Source organism: Mobula hypostoma, chromosome 21 (assembly GCF_963921235.1).
Source record: "Mobula hypostoma chromosome 21, sMobHyp1.1, whole genome shotgun sequence".
Lineage (NCBI taxonomy): Eukaryota > Metazoa > Chordata > Chondrichthyes > Myliobatiformes > Myliobatidae > Mobula > Mobula hypostoma.
The window spans coordinates 59,466,810-59,482,683 of NC_086117.1; the positions used below are offsets into that span (position 1 = coordinate 59,466,810).

Sequence of the window (15,874 nt, forward strand, 5' to 3'; positions counted from 1 at the left end):
TTCTCAACATGCTCAGTTAGTTGCGGCTTTTTATGTCGGGCTCGTTCAAAATCTTTTAGCTTATGGAAGAAATATGATGTGCTTTTAAAGATTGATTAGCTTTATCTGTCACCTGTACATCAAAGCCTACAGTGAAATGCGTCGTCTGTGTCAAATCAAACCAGCGACAATTGCCACACTTCCAGCAACATTGTAGCATGTCCACAATGCACGAACCCTAACGCATACGTCCTCGGAATGTGGGAGGAAACAGGAGCAGCCAGAGGAAAACCACGCAAGCACAGGGACAACGTTGTTGAGTTGAGGTCTTCTCCACACCTCGGGCGCCAACCTTGCCTTTTCTTCAGCATTTGTCCGTTTTTTTACGAGGCAGAGTTGCTGGCTCACACTCAACCCAGCACAGATGGAAAGCCTGCAAGGAGCTGGGCGGATTCAAACCCAGGGCCACTTGCCTTGAAGTCCAGTGCGGATACCGCTACATTACCGGCCGGCTTCGAGGAGAGAGACATCAGCAGGAATCGAGCTCTGAGCTTATAGCTGGTGCTGAAGAATTATGCGCCGATCACTATGCTTCTGTGTTGCCCTTGTTACATCAATACTTGAAGAAATACCCCAAAATTAATCATTTAACTAACAATAACTTCATTTATATTATATCCTCAATAAAACAGTAGCATGGTGGTTAGCACAATGCTTTACAGTACAGGTAACCAGCTTCAATTCCTGACATTCCCTGTAAGGAGTTTGTACGTTCTCCCTGTGACTGCATGGGTTTCCTCTGGGTGCTCCCATTTCCTCCCACAGTACAAAGACCTACCGATTGGTCATTGTAAATTGTTCCATGACTAGGCTAGGGTTAAGTCGGGGCATTGCTGGGCAGCGTGGCTCGATGGGCCAGAAGGGTCTTTTACCCCAAGGTGTTTCACTGGATGATTAACATTTGACAAACCATGCAAGGAGAAACTAAAATTCTAAAAGTTTTGCCATGAATGCAGGTTTAAAGTGTCTTATGGAGCAGAATCCTCCAAGAGGACCACAATCTTGTTGTAGTTTGGAGGTTTGTGTGCCTCAATGACCCAGAGAGCTATGTTGGCTGGAGTCAGGGCTTTATGCTTTGGCTCTTGGCAGGGTCACCCATATAAAACAGGGTCAAAGGGTAGAGGCCAGACTAAAGAGTGGTCCACTAGTCCTCCAGGTTTGGGGATTCAGCTGAGGGCTAACAACTCTGACTGGTCAAACAAAATTGTTATGAAAACAGCAATGAAGAATCCTTCTACATCTGAGTGGCCAAGGACAGACAGAGATGGAGGACTTTCATTGCTGCCCTAAGTGCCAGTGACGTAATGGATAGTGAGGTATAAAGGTATTGGAGATGGAAAAGAAACGATTAATTGATAGACAAGAAATAATAAGTTGAATAACTGAAAATCTGTTTTTAATTGGGTGTGACAGTATTTCTGAGTCTCCATCCGCACTTGCATGACTAACAGTAGTGAAAACCAAGAGGAAGCTACTGACATGAAGCCCTGAACACCACCAGAGATGAAGGATTTTCACGGCAGGCAAATCTGTCAGTAAGTACAAAGCAGAAGGGAGAGGCAAATTCATGAACACGTGCCTTGGCATCCAAAAGCCAACCACAAAAATTTGGTTGGTTAAATTTTGTTTAACCATCCAGTGAAAAACCTTGATGTATTACAATGTTGAGGATGCAATATAAATGAAGTTATTGTTGCTTAAATCATTAATACTTAAGTAGGCAGTATAAATGTTTCGGCACAGACTAGATGGGCAAAAGGGCCAGTTTCTTTGCTGTACCTTTCTATGACTCTTAGTCCTGGGGTATTTCTTCACGTACAGATGTAACCACCACAAATCATATTTCTTTCACAAACTGAAGGATTTTGAATGAGCATGACATAAAAAGCCACAGCCAACTGAGTATGTGGAGAGCTGGAGTCCTGCAAGGAATTATCAGTATTAAACTACAGGACTGTATTTGTGCCAGGGAACAGTAAACGGAACCTATGATGTGTAAGAACCAAGAGTAAGAGGAATGCAAAGATTAGAGTGGTTGGGTCAAAGGAAATTATAGAAATGAACAGGGGAAAATACTTTGCAGGTAGTTCAAAACTAAGGTCTTGCTTTAACTGGGCACGAATAAGTCCATGGGAGCGGGAGTGGTGCCTGCTTAGAATCTGCTGGGAGCTAGGATTTAAGGATGATTACCAGGATACTGCCTAGATTAGAGAGCATGTCTTATGAGGGTAGGTTGTGCAAACTGGGGCTTTTCTCTTTGTCGTGTAGGAGAATGAGAAGGTGACTTGACAGATGATAAGAGGCATAGATCTAGTTCACAACCAGAGAACCATTCCCAGAGTAGAAATTCTAACATGATGGCATAATTTTAAGGTGATTGGGGAAAAGTATAAGAGGTCAAAGGTAAAGTTCTTTACACAAGAGAGTGGTGGGTGCATGGAACAGCATGCAGGGGTGGTGGCAGACACATTCAGGGCATATAAGAAATTCTCAGATCGGCACATGCATCATACAAAACATGGAGGGCTATGCAGGAGGGAAGGGTTAGATTGATATTAGAGTAAAGGTCGGCACAGCACTGTGGGCTGAAGGGCTTTTACCGCGTTGTAATGTTCAATTTTTTATGTTCTACGTCCAATTAGCTAAGAATACTTTAGAGCAGTTTTGGGTGAAGTTTTCTGCAGATGGGTAGAAGGAGGTGAGGACTCAGCTGGTATAAAGGAAATGAAGGTATGAAACTTGCTAATGAGCAGGTATCCAGGTGAAATTCAACATCAATCTGATAACCAGTTAAGGTTCAAAGGTACACTTATTATCAAGTATGTATGCAGTATACAACTCTAATATTTGACTTCTCCAGACAAAATCATGGAGCCATTCAAAGAAAAACATCAACCCCTCCTCCATCATGCACAAAAAAACTAACAAATCGCACAAATGGCAACAAAATCGAATGGGTGAAAACACAGAATATAAAAACATAAAACTGAAAGAATCCTGTTTGAATCACAGTCCAATCCATAAATAGCAGAACTTTGGTATCATACACTGACAGCATCAAGGGAGAGAGGGAGAGAGAGAGGGAGAGAGAGAGGGGGAGAGAGAGAGAGAGAGAGAGAGAGAGAGAGAGAGAGAGAGAGAGAGAGAGAGGGGAGAGAGAGAGAGAGAGAGAGAGGAGGGGGGAGAGGGGGAGAGGAAGGGGGAGGGGAGGGGGAGAGGAAGGGGGAGGGGGAGGGGAGATGGGGAGAGGGAGGGGAAGGGGGAGAGGGAGAGAGAGAGAGAGAGAGAGAGAGAGAGAGAGAGAGGGGAGAGAGAGAGAGAGAGAGAGAGGAGGGGGGAGAGGGGGAGAGGAAGGGGGAGGGGGAGGGGAGATGGGGAGAGGGAGGGGAAGGGGGAGAGGGAGAGAGAGAGAGAGAGAGAGGGAGAGGGACCATTCGAACGCAGAAGCCTTCTGTCAGCGAATTTTCTCAGAGACAGCAAAGTGCTAAATCACAGGCTCTAACAGTACTAGAAGCATACTTAAAATAAAAATTAGACGTAGAAGATGTGAAATAAAGAGTTTAATGAATTATCTGGAAGATGTCGCCTGAAGAAGCGTTGTTTGTTGGCGCCATCTTGACCGGATTCTGTGAGATCCAGCTTCCCAGGAGAGGGTGTAGTTGCTGACTTAGTGTTTCAGCAAGGAATCGAAGGCAATATCTTCAAGATAATGAACTGGAACAAATTTCTCTTTATTGAGTACAGAGTGAAAGAAGAATTACGAGTCACAGTGAAGCAAGGCAGGTCGAAGTATTGATATAAAATACGGCACAGTCAAATCTGTACAAAATTGACATTGCCTTAAATCAGTTTGGGGCTTTCTGTACATGAAATTCTAGTGTTAAAGCACTTCCAATGATATAAATGATAAACACACAACTAGAATGGCATGGCATGGTAGCACAGCAGCAGGCATAGTACTTTACAGAATCAGAATCAGAATTGGGTTTATTATCACTGGCATGTGTCGTGAAATTTGTTAACTTAGCAGCAGCAGTTCAATGCAATACATAATATAGAAGAAGAAAAAAACAAAATAATAAAAATAATAATAAATAGGTAAATCAATTACATTATACGTAAATTGAATAGATTAAAAATTGTGCAAAACACAGAAATAATACTATTAAAAAGGTGAGGTAGTGTTCAAGGGTTCAATGTCCATTTAGGAATCGTATGACAGAGGGGAAGAAGCGTTTCCTGAATCACTGAGTGTGTGCCTTCAGGCTTCTGTACCTCCTACCTGATGGTAACAGTGTTACCAATTGGGGGTCAATCTTCGCCAGTGCTGTTTTTACATTCTCCCTGTGACCACTTGGGTTTCCTCTGGGTGCTCCAGTTTCTTCCCATATTCCAAACATGTACAGGTTAGGATTAGTAAGTTGTGGGCATGCCATGTTGGCACTGGAAGCATGGCAACACTTGCAAGTTGCCTTCAGTACATCCTTGAGTGCATTGGTCATTGACACAAATCTGCTCGATATACATGTGACAAATAAACCTAATCTTTTCATTAATCTTTCTTTAAGGAAAGTGACTTTGTGTTTTTTGGATGATGATGCTGAGAAGCAAATACTATAGGTAAGAGAAAAAAAGAGGTCAGGGATAAATCCTCAGGCAAATCTCTAGGATATCTTACATCTTCTGAGGTTCTATCTTGGGCCCAACATATCGATGTAGTTACAAAGAAGGCAAGACAGCAGCTATATTACATAAGGAGTTTGAGAAGGTTTGGCATGTCACTGGTCAATCACAAATTTCTACAGATGTACTGCGAAGAGCATTCTAACTGGCTGCATCAACATCTTGTTTGGAGGAGTGGGGCCACTGCAAAGGATCAATATAAGCTGCAAAGAGTTGTGAATTTTGTCAGCTCCATCATGAGCACTAGCCTCCCCAGCATCCAGGACATCTTCAAGGATCGATGCCTCAAAAACGTGACATCCATTATTACCAAGCCTCATCACCTAGGATTTGCTCTTCCTCATTGCTGAAAGCACACACTCAGTGATTCAGGAACAGCTTCTTCCCCTCTGCCATCTGATTTCTGAATGAACATTGAACCTATGAACACTACTGCACTTTTTTTTGCACTACTTACATAACATTTTAATATATATTGAGATATATACTCCATACTGTAATTTACAGTTTTCAATATGTATCCCAATGTACTGCTGCCATATAACAACATATGCCAGTGATCCTGATATCAATTGAAACATATTAGAAGACAGAAACACTGGGATGTGTCTGTGTTATTAGGAAAATATATAATTAATTGCATCATGTTTTACATATGAAGGATCTCTGGTTACCAGAAACACCGAATGTCCAGATTTCTGTCTCAGCATTCAGGCCCCACTTTTACCTGTATGACCCTGACTCTGCAGGCCTGTTTCCTTTGTTTGGCAGTGTGGCAGGCGGTGTGGGGGCTGCAATGCCTTGGTTGTAGCAAGGATTAGGCCTCAAGATGGGGCTTGCCTGCCACTTCAGTCCAGGAGAGAGTCCAGTACTGGGTTGGGGACTGGCCTCTCCTGTCAGTACTGCCCTCCAGTGTTCGATTGGTGGAATGAGAGGCTGGATTGTAGTGGCTGCGTGCTGCTGGGTATAACCAAGGTCATGGACTATACATGGTTTTTTTTTGCTCACTATTTTGAATGTGCTGTGTATGTTTTGCACCTTGCCCCCAGAGGAATGTGTTTTGTTCAGCTGTATCCACGTATGGTTGAATGATAATTTGATTGGAATTTGATTGAATTTGAATTTGAAATTCTACAGGAAACATTTGGCATTCGGGGGGCATGCATCTATAATACCTGTACGCAGAAGATGAGTTTGGATTGAAGTGGAAGAAGATGATACACATGGAGACCTCGAATTAACTTCAATTCTTCAAAGCCTGAGATAAGCCAAGGTTGACCGGAACAGGGGCTGTGGAAAAATGATTCAAATTAGTGATACTCTGAGATCTTGATGAAGCCAGTTAACATTCACAGCACTGACTTCCAGCAGCACAATGTTAAGCAATCAAGAGCTGAGCAAAATTACATAGCCCAGTTTGTGACAAATACAAAATAAACTGTATTTTAAAAGAAAATACACAAATGTACTTTATTAGTACGGGTGTCAAAGGTTACAGGTGGAAGACGCAAAAATGGGATGGAGAGGGAAAATAACTCAGCCATGATGGAATAGCGGAGCAGACTTGACTGGCCGAATGGCCTGTCTCTTCCAATATTTAACTTGGGGTGGCACAGTGTGTAGTGGTTAGCACAATGCTTTATGGGTTCAGTTCCCACTGCTGCCTGCAAGGAGTTTGTACGTTTTTGCCGTGACTGTGTGAGTTTCCTCCAGATGCTTCAGTTTCCTCCCACAGTCCAATAATGTGCCGGTTGGTAGGTTAATTGGTCATTGTAAATTAGGACTTCGTTAGGACTAAATTGGGGGATTGCTGATCAGTATAGCTCGAAGTGCCAGAAGGACCAATTCCACATTGTATGTCAATAAATATTAAGTAAATAAATGTCTTATTTCTTAAACTTAAACATTGGCTATATACTAATTTCTTCTGCTATACACTGCCATTTTCCCTGCCATATCTGGCATCTCCATCTGGTATGGGAGCAGCAGAGCATGGGCCAGGAAATCTCTACAAAGGACCGTGAGAACAACCAAGAGTATTACAGGGGTCTCCCTACCACCCACTGAGGACATTTATCAGGAGCACCATGTACACATGGCCCTTAGTATTATTAAGGATCCCACCCATCGATCCAGCATCCTCTTTGGCTTTCTACCATCAGGCAGGAGACTGATACATAAAGACAGGAACAGTAAGGATGAGAAACAGCGTCTACCCTCAGGCTATTAGGCTTGTGAACTCCCTGCCGCATCGCATTCAAGGTGTCACCAGTTAATTTGTTCTGTACCCTATAATATTTAATTTATGCACTTTACTTTGTTTATCCATGCGTAATTCATTTGAAGATTTAATTCTTTTTCCGAAGCAATTGTGTATTATACGTGTGTTACTGTGCTTTACACCCTGGTCTGGACAAACATGGTCTCATTTGACGGTATATATTCTAAGGCATCCGTTAGTCTTGCGAGACCATGGATCTGTGCCTGAAAAGTCTCCACTCTCCAGGGCACTCGTTGTATGAAAGACCGGCAGTTGCCCATGCTGCAAGTCTCCCCTCTCCACGACACCGATGTTGTCCAAGGGAAGGGCAAAGGGCAATACAGCTTGGCACCAGTGTTGTTGCAGAGCAATGTGTGGTTAAGTGCCTTGCTCAAAGACACCACACGCTGCCTCGGCTGGGGCTCGAACTCATGACCTTCAGATCGCGAGTCGAATGCCTTAACCACTTGGCCACGTGCCCAGTATACATATATATAGTTAAATAACAATAAGCTTGACTTAACTATTGTCAGGGTTCTAGTGAAGTTGTATAGGCCAATCCCCTGTATAATGGATGCAATGGATAGCAGATGCGTTGATGAACTCCAACCACACCATCGACTTCAAAGGACGATGGAGACAGGAGGTCATCAATGGCTTGTGCTCCACTTTGGAGCTAAAGGCACAAGAAGAAGAACACACTGAAAGAAACAAGTCAAAATTGTGTATTTCTGACACCCCGCCACCCCCCTCAGTAATCACCTCCATCCTCTGCCCCACCATTACCTTGCTAAATCATCCATTACACAGCTTTTCACAGGGTTAATATTAGTTTTGGCTGGCCGTTTCTGCAAGTGACTGGAATACACCTTACAGTTTATATGCTAATTGATGACTTCAAATGCGAGTTTCAAGGAAGCACTGCTTCAGACCTTGCGGCTTAGATCTCCACCATTTTGGTTAGACAGAGACTGATGAGCAACGATTACACTTAATGAGAAATGGCCTAATTAACAAGATGTCCAATGCTTTTTTTGTATGTCAGTGTCTCAAAGGGATGTTGTCTGGTTTATGGGGCAAGTCCAGACAACCAGTTCCTGGGTGTCAACATCTCTGAGGATCTACCCTGGGCCCAACATATCGATGCAGTTACAAAAAAGGCATGACAGCGGCTATACTTCATTAGGAGTTTGAGGAGATTTCGCATGTCATGAAAGAAACTTACCAATTCCTACAGATGTACTGTGGAGAGTATTCTAACTGGCTGCATCACCATCCGGTATGCAGGTGGGGACATGGGGCTATTGCACAGGATCGAAGTAAGCTGCAGAGAGTTGTGAAGTAGTCAGCTCCATCATGGGCACTAGCCTCTGTAGTATCCAGGTCAATTTCAGGGAGTGATGCCTTAGAAAGGTGGTATTCATCATTAGGGAGCACAATCACCCAGGACATGCCCTTTTCTCATTCCTACCATCAGGGAGGAGGTACAGGAGACTGAAGATACACACTGAATGATTCAGGAACAGCTTCTTCCCCTCTGCCATCCAATTTCCGAATGGACATTGAACCCGTGAACACTATCACACTATTTTTTAAATATCTTTTTCCACTTATTTCACTTTTTAAATATATATACTTATTGCAGTTTACTTTTTTTATTATTATGTATTACAGTGTACTGCCGCCATATAATAACAAATTTCATGACATATGCTAACATTAAACTTGATTCTGATTCAGGCCAGCTGACTAACCAAAAGTCAGTCTGCTGGCTTGAAATTCATATCTCAAAGATCAATGCAATTTTGAACTGCAGTTGGTTTCAACAAGATTCTGCAAATATACCGGGACTGAAAACTATTGTAGCAAATTAGCACTAGGGCTTTTTCAGGATTTCTGTTAATTTGAAAGTATGCTGCTTATCTGATGCTCTGCCTGTAATACTGCTGTAAGTAAACTTTTCATTGCAGCTGTACGTACACACAGATGACAATGAACTCCACTTTGACTTTGGAGCATGGTTTCCACTATCAAAAGGACAGGAAAGTGGGATTTCCCACGCTGAGGACTCTCTTTTTCTCTCTTGGTCCGACAATATAACCTCGATAGTAGAAAAACCTAAGGTGCTTAAGGAGAGCTATTCTGCCCCAAAAATTGCTGGCCAAATTTAATTGATGTACGATAGAGAGAATACTGATAGTGTGGTACTCTAGCTACAGCAATACAGATCACAAAGCACTCCAACAGATGAATAGGATGGCTCAGCACATACTGGGCTTGGAGACAATCTACAACTCTCAATGCTTACAGTCCACACGTAACATCATTAAAGACCCACCCCATCCAGGACACAGTTCAAACTCCTGCCATCTGAGATAAGAAACATCTTCGCCAAGACAATTAGACTGAAAAACAGTTTCTTCCCGAGGGCTGTTGTGCAGATGAATAATGCTACACCCCGGCCTGCCAATGGCCTTTGAGTTTTATGGACTATTGAAGTCACTTGCTGCATGTAAATACGGAATTTTTAAAAAATTAAGCAATTCTGCATGCTTTGCAAATACTTGTTTTGCATGGACTGGAGTAGCACCACAATCTCCTGGTTGTCTTGAACAATGACAATAAAGTTGTGCTCTATTCACCTGTTTAAACTATGCACCAGCCTTATTCATTTTAGGAACACAAATTAGCTCTTGAAGATATGAATATTTATCAAACCTTGATTTGTGCATTTAATTAGTTAATTGCCTCCAGGTACAAATAAATGAGTCACGTTCAGTGTGAAACAGGCAGCAATTTATAGAAGCTTCACAAATACGCATCCATTTATTTCACATCTTGCTGGATTATTCCCTTCTGTTTCACTAATTTGCATTATTTGCTAACGGTTACAATTCCAAAAAGCAACCATGCACAAGCAGCAAGAAAACAAGACATGGTCATTCAGACAATCAAGCTAGCTCAGCCATCCACTCTACTTGATTTTCTGGTCTGTTTCCCGTGTTCTTTCACTTCATAGAGAGCAAAATGTACTGAGGAATGCAAATGGTATCTCCATCTCCAACGGGATCCCACTACCAAGCAAATCTTTCCCTCCCTCTCACTTTCTGCTTTCCGCAAGGATCGCTCCCTAAGCGATTCCCTTGTCCATTCATCCCTCCTGGCACTTATCCTTGTAAGGGGAGCTTTTTTCCATAGATGCTGCCTGACCTGCTGAGTTCCTCCAGCATCTTGTGTGTGTTTTTGAGGAACGCAACATCTGTTTAAAAATTCACAGGCTTCCATAACAAGAACCATGTTGACGAACCACTTCAAAGACATCACTGGAGCCAGGTCTGGGATTAGACATTACTGACCACAAGACATAGGAGCAGAATTAGGCTATTGGGCCCATTGAATTATTACCCCTCAACCACGAGGCTCTTGAACCAAAGGAGATAACTTCACTTGCCCCCATCAAAGAAATGTTCCCACAATCTATGGACTCACTTGCTTGATCGCTTATTTATCTATTAATGAATGAATCAATTACTGTTTGTAGTTGCACAGACCGTTGTTTCTTGCAGACTAGTTGAATACCCACATTGGTGTGGCCTTTCATTTATTCTGTTATGGTTATTTTTCAATGGATTTATTGAGTTTCCCTATAAGACAATAAATCTCAGGGTTGTATATGGTGAAATATATGTATTCCATCATGGCTTATTTATTATCCCTCTCAACCCCATTCTCCTGTCTTTTCCCTGTAATCTTTCTTGCCCTGACTAATCAAGAATTTATCAACCTCCTCTTTAGACATACCCAATGACTTGGCCGATATAGTGAATTCCACAGATTCACCACTCTCTGGCTAAAAAAATTCTTCTTCATCGCTAACACGAGAGGGCACAGTTTTAAGGTGCTTGGAAGTAGGTACAGAGGAGATGTTAGGGGCAAGATTTTTTACACAGAGGGTAGTGAGTGCGTGGAATGGGCTGCTGGCGACGGTAGTGGAGGCGGAAATGATAGGGTCTTTTAAGAGACTCCTGGATAGGTACATGAAGCTTAGAAAAATAGAGGGCTATGGGTAACCCTAGGTAATTTCTAAAATAAGTACATGTTCGGCACGGCATCGTGGACCGAAGGGCCTGTATGTGCTGTAGGTTTTCTATGTCTTATGTTTCATCTCTATTCTAAAGGGATGTCTTTCTTTTCTGAGTCTGTGTCCTCTGGTCTTAGACACCCCCACCATAGGAAACATCTTCTCCACATTTGCTCTATCGAGGACTTCCAACATTCAATAGGTTTCAATGAAGATTCCCCCCCCCCCCACCCCCTGGCATTCTTCTAAACATCAGTGAGTACAGGTCCAGATCATCAAACTCTCTTCATACATTAACCTTTTTATTCCTGGGATAATTCTCATGAACCTCTTCTTTTAGATAAAGGGCAAAAAATTGCTAACAATACTCCAAGTCCAGTCTGACCAATGCCTTTTAAAGCCTCAGTCTTATGTTAAGAGTTCACAGACATCCATAAATAAGGACCATGTTGATGAGCCACTTCAAATAAACCAGTGGAGCCACATCTGGGATTAGACATTACTGACCGAGGTCTGGTGGAAAATCAGTGCCTGTCACTGGACAACAAGGCTGATCCAATAATACTTTAAAGAAAAGGAAGTTGTTGTTGGTGGTGGAGGCCATAGAAGATAGACTGTCCTGGGGTTAAAGGACTCTGTATGTGCATGGGTGGGAAGGAGGAAAGGGATTTGTATATAATTTAATTCCCATTCCGACATGTTGGTCCATGGCCTCTTCGTGCCAGGATAGAGAAGCAACACCTTATATTCTGTCTAGGATCCTCCAACCTACTGGCATAAATATAGACTTCTCCTTCCAGGAAACTAATTTTGTCCCTCCCACTTCCTCTATTCTCCACTCTGACCTTTTATTTCTTCTCACCTGCCTATTACTTCCCTTGGGTCCCCTCCTCCTTCCCTTTCTCCCATGGTCCATTCTCCCCTCCTATCAAATTCCTTCCTCTCCAGCCCTTGACCTTTCCCACCCACCTGGTTTTGCCTATCACTTTCCAGCCAGCCTCTTTCCCTTCCCCTCACCTTTTTATCTTGGCATTTTCCCCCTTCCTTCTCAGTCGTGAAGAGGGTCTTGGCTCAAAACGTCGGCGATCTATTCATTTCCATAGATGCTGCCTGACCCGTTGAGTTCCTCCAGCAATTTGTGTGTGCTGCTTTGTTATACAGGTGTCCCCCACTTTTTGAACGTTCGCTTTATGAAACCTCACTGTTACGAAAGACCTACATTAGTACCCTGTTTTTGCTTTCAGAAGGTGTTTTCACTGTTACGAAAAAACAGCAGCGCGCGATAAAAAATTCAGTGCGTGAAAAAATCAGCGCACGATAAAAGGCAGCACGCACCCCAAGCAGCTGCTCTCCCCGGATTCGGAACGGCATTCTCGCCGGCATTGCTTTAACACGTGCCTGTGAGCAGCCGTTTGTAAGGTGAGTTCTATGGTATCGGAAAAGCCTAAAAGAGCTCGTAAGGGTGTTACACTTAGCGTAAAACTAGACATAATTAAGCGTTTTGATCGCGGTGAACGAAGCAAGGACAAAGTGAGTTTGGCTTGTGGAAGCTGACGAAGATGATGTTGAAGAGGTTTTGGCATCCCTTGACCAAGAACTGATAGATGAAGAGCTGATGCAATTGGAAGAAGAAAGGATAACAATCAAAACCGAATGCAGTAGCAAAAGTGAAGTCGTCCAGGAACTGAACGTGAAGCAACTGCGTGAGATTTTCGCTGCAATGATAAAGTACGACTTTAATTTTGAAAGGGTACGTAGGTTTAGGGGATATTTGCAAGATGGTTTGAGTCCTTACAAAGAACTGTATGATAGAAAAATGTGCGAGGCTCAGCAGTCAAGTAAGCCTTCCACATCAGCCACAGCAGACGACGAACCTCGACCTTCGACATCGAGGCAGGCAGTTATCAGAGAAGATGAGCTGCCTGCCCTAATGGAAACAGATAACGAGATGACACCCCTGTGTCCCACCACCCCAACACCCAGGCTGCGGACAGATACTGTACCGATTCACGGAGAATGCAGCAGTAGCCGGGAGGCACACAGCACATCTTTAAGAAAAAAGCCCCAAATAAACATGCTAATTAATTAGGTGCCGCCCCATACGTAAATGTTGGCCCAGATCAGAGGCGATGCAATCGGCAATGATCTGGGCCGACATTTACGTGCTGGGCAGCACCTAATTAATTAGCATGTTTATTTCGGCTTTTTCCTTAAAGATGTGCTGGATGCCTCCTGGCTACCGCTGGACCCCTGCGTGCCTCGCAGCAATGTATCAGTTGGCGGCCTGGAGGGTGGGGGCCACTGCACCACCCAACCTGCGACAACTCAGTCTAACACACCATCAGTGCGCTCGGTGCTGAACCAATTCCGGTAAGTGATACTACACTGTACATACATTATTTCTACTTTATATCGGCTGTGTATTTTTATGTTATTTGGTATGATTTGGCAGCTTCATAGCTTAAAGGTTACTGGAGAGCGCTTGCGCCGTGTTTTTGCCAACAGCACTTGCGTGAGATTTTCTGCCGACGGCGCTTGCGTGAGATTTTCGCTCCGGAGAACAGTGCAGTAATGATTGTGGAAAAGTATTTCTACTTTATATAGGCTGTGTATTTATCATATCATTCCTGCTTTTACTATATATTCCTGTTATTTTAGGTTTTATGTGTTATTTGGCATGATTTGGTAGGTTATTTTTGGGTCTGCGAACGCTCACAAAATTTTCCCATATAAATAAATGGTAATTGCTTCTTCGCTTTACGACATTTCGGCTTACAAACTGTTTCATTGGAATGCTCTACCTTGGAATGGCGGGGGAAACCTGTACTGCTGTTTTGTTGCTTGTTGTGTTCTGTGTTGTTCTGCTGAGCATTGTGGGCATGTTATGCTGGCACTGGAATGTGTGGTGACACTGGAATAGAAAATCCCACACCCCAAACTAATGAGAAGGAACAGTTAATAAATTTTCAGAATCAGTATCACGTTTGATATCACTGGCATATGTTGTGAAATTTGGTTTTATGCTGCAGCAGTACATTGTAATACAATGTAATAAAAACTGTAATACATATATATTTTTAAAAAGTTAAATAAGAAATGCGAAAAGAGCAAAAAGAAACAGTAGTGAGATAATGTTTGAGTTCAATGTCCATTCTTCATCCGGTCAAGATGGCTCCTGTGCACAACACTCCTTTGGTTGGCATCTTCCGAATAGATCATGAAACCATATATTTCACTTCTTTTATGTCTTTTTATGAATGTTTGTCATTTTGGATGTGATTCTTGAAATGTTGGAGCCTGTGATATAGTTTGGAGATCACTTGGGTGTTCCAGCACTGCAGACTCAGAGGATTCTGGAAGCTAGAGGCAATGCGAGCGAACCTCACAGTGGGCAGGCTGCAAGACGGGCGCCAGCCGAGGTTCAACTCCATTGTGCTGATCACAGCTTCAATTGTTTGCTGATTAAAGCGACAAGGGAGACGGACCCATCAAGATGAATGTGGAAATTTGGAGATTGTTTAGGTGCCTCAGTGCTCTGCAGTTTCCGAGAAAAATCTGGGAGACAGAGGCAGTGTATGCAAACCTCGTGGCAGGCAGGCTGCGGGCTGGAGCGCAAGCCAAAGTTTGATTATTTCACCTATTGAAATGACGAGGGAGATTGAATCATCAAGGTGAATGCGGAAGTTGAGCACCGGCTGCCTGTCTTTTAATCGCCCTGTACCAGAGAGGGGAGAGCCTGCTTCTGTGCCCAGAGAATGTTACCCAGGGATGTGGGGGTTGATGATCATGCTGCCTTTCTTTTCTTTCTTTGTTTCATGGCTACCTGGAGGAGGAGAATTTCAGAGTTGTATACTTCGATAATAATGTACCTTTGAAATCTGATGGCAGAGGGGATGAAGCTGTTTCTGAATTGTTGAGTGTATGCTTTCAGGCTCCTGTATCTCCTCCCTGCTGGTAGCAGTGAGACCAAAGCATAACCAGAGTGATGGGGATCCTTAATGATGGATGCCGCCTTTTTGAGGCACTGCTCCTTGAAGCTGTCTTGGATACTATGGAAGCTAGTGCACATGATGGAGCTCACAAATTTCTGCAGCTTATTTCAATCCTGTGCATTGCCCCCCTACCCCCCCCCCCATAGTACCACAGTGATGCAGCCAGTCAGAATGTTCTCCACAGTACCTCTGTAGAAATTTGTGTCTTTGGTGACATACCAAACCTGAAACTAATGAAATATAGTCACTCTCTTACTTTCTTTGTAATTGCATTGATATGTTGGGCCCAGGATACATCCTCAGAGATGTTAACACCCAGGAACTTGAAATTGCTCACCCTTTCCACTTCTGATCCCTCTATGAGGACTGGTGTGTGCTCTCTCATCTTACCCTTTCTGAAGTCCACAGTCAATACTTTGGTCTTACTGACACTGAATGCAAGGTTGTTACTGCAACGCCACTCAACCAGCTGATCTATCTCATTCCTGTGTGCCTACTCGTTACCAACTGAAATTCAGCCAACAATAGTTGTGTCGTCAGCAAATTTATAGATGGCAGTTGGGCTGTGCCTGGCCAAACAGTCATGGGTGTAGAGAGAGTAGAGCAGTGGGCTAAGCAGACAACCCTGAGGCGTGCCAGTGATGATTACCAGCGAAGTAGAGTTGCTATTTTCCATCCATACAGATCATCGTCTTTCAGTGAGGAAGTTGCAGAGGGAGGTACAGGAGCCTATTTAAATAGTGTTGGTATAAACAGTGGAACAGGACGAAGAATAACCCAGCTCAGAAATCTGCTATCTTGTAATTTCACTTGACAGGT

At 43.2% G+C, this 15,874-nt stretch overlaps 1 protein-coding gene across 13 annotated transcripts in view; it reads right to left on the reverse strand.

Annotated features, from left to right (window-relative positions):
• Positions 1–15,874, reverse strand: part of tango2 (transport and golgi organization 2 homolog (Drosophila)) — a 281,648-nt gene that overhangs the window by 118,312 nt on the left and 147,462 nt on the right. For 12 of the 13 annotated variants that reach the window (XM_063074129.1, XM_063074128.1, XM_063074127.1 and 9 more), the window contains one exon: positions 5,898–6,012. In XM_063074129.1, coding sequence (XP_062930199.1) covers positions 5,898–5,947 — 50 coding nt within the window. In that variant the 5' untranslated portion in view covers positions 5,948–6,012. Of the gene's footprint in view, positions 1–5,897; positions 6,013–7,506; positions 7,659–15,874 lie in introns of all 13 variants that reach the window. The other variant, XM_063074123.1, reaches the window with a different exon arrangement.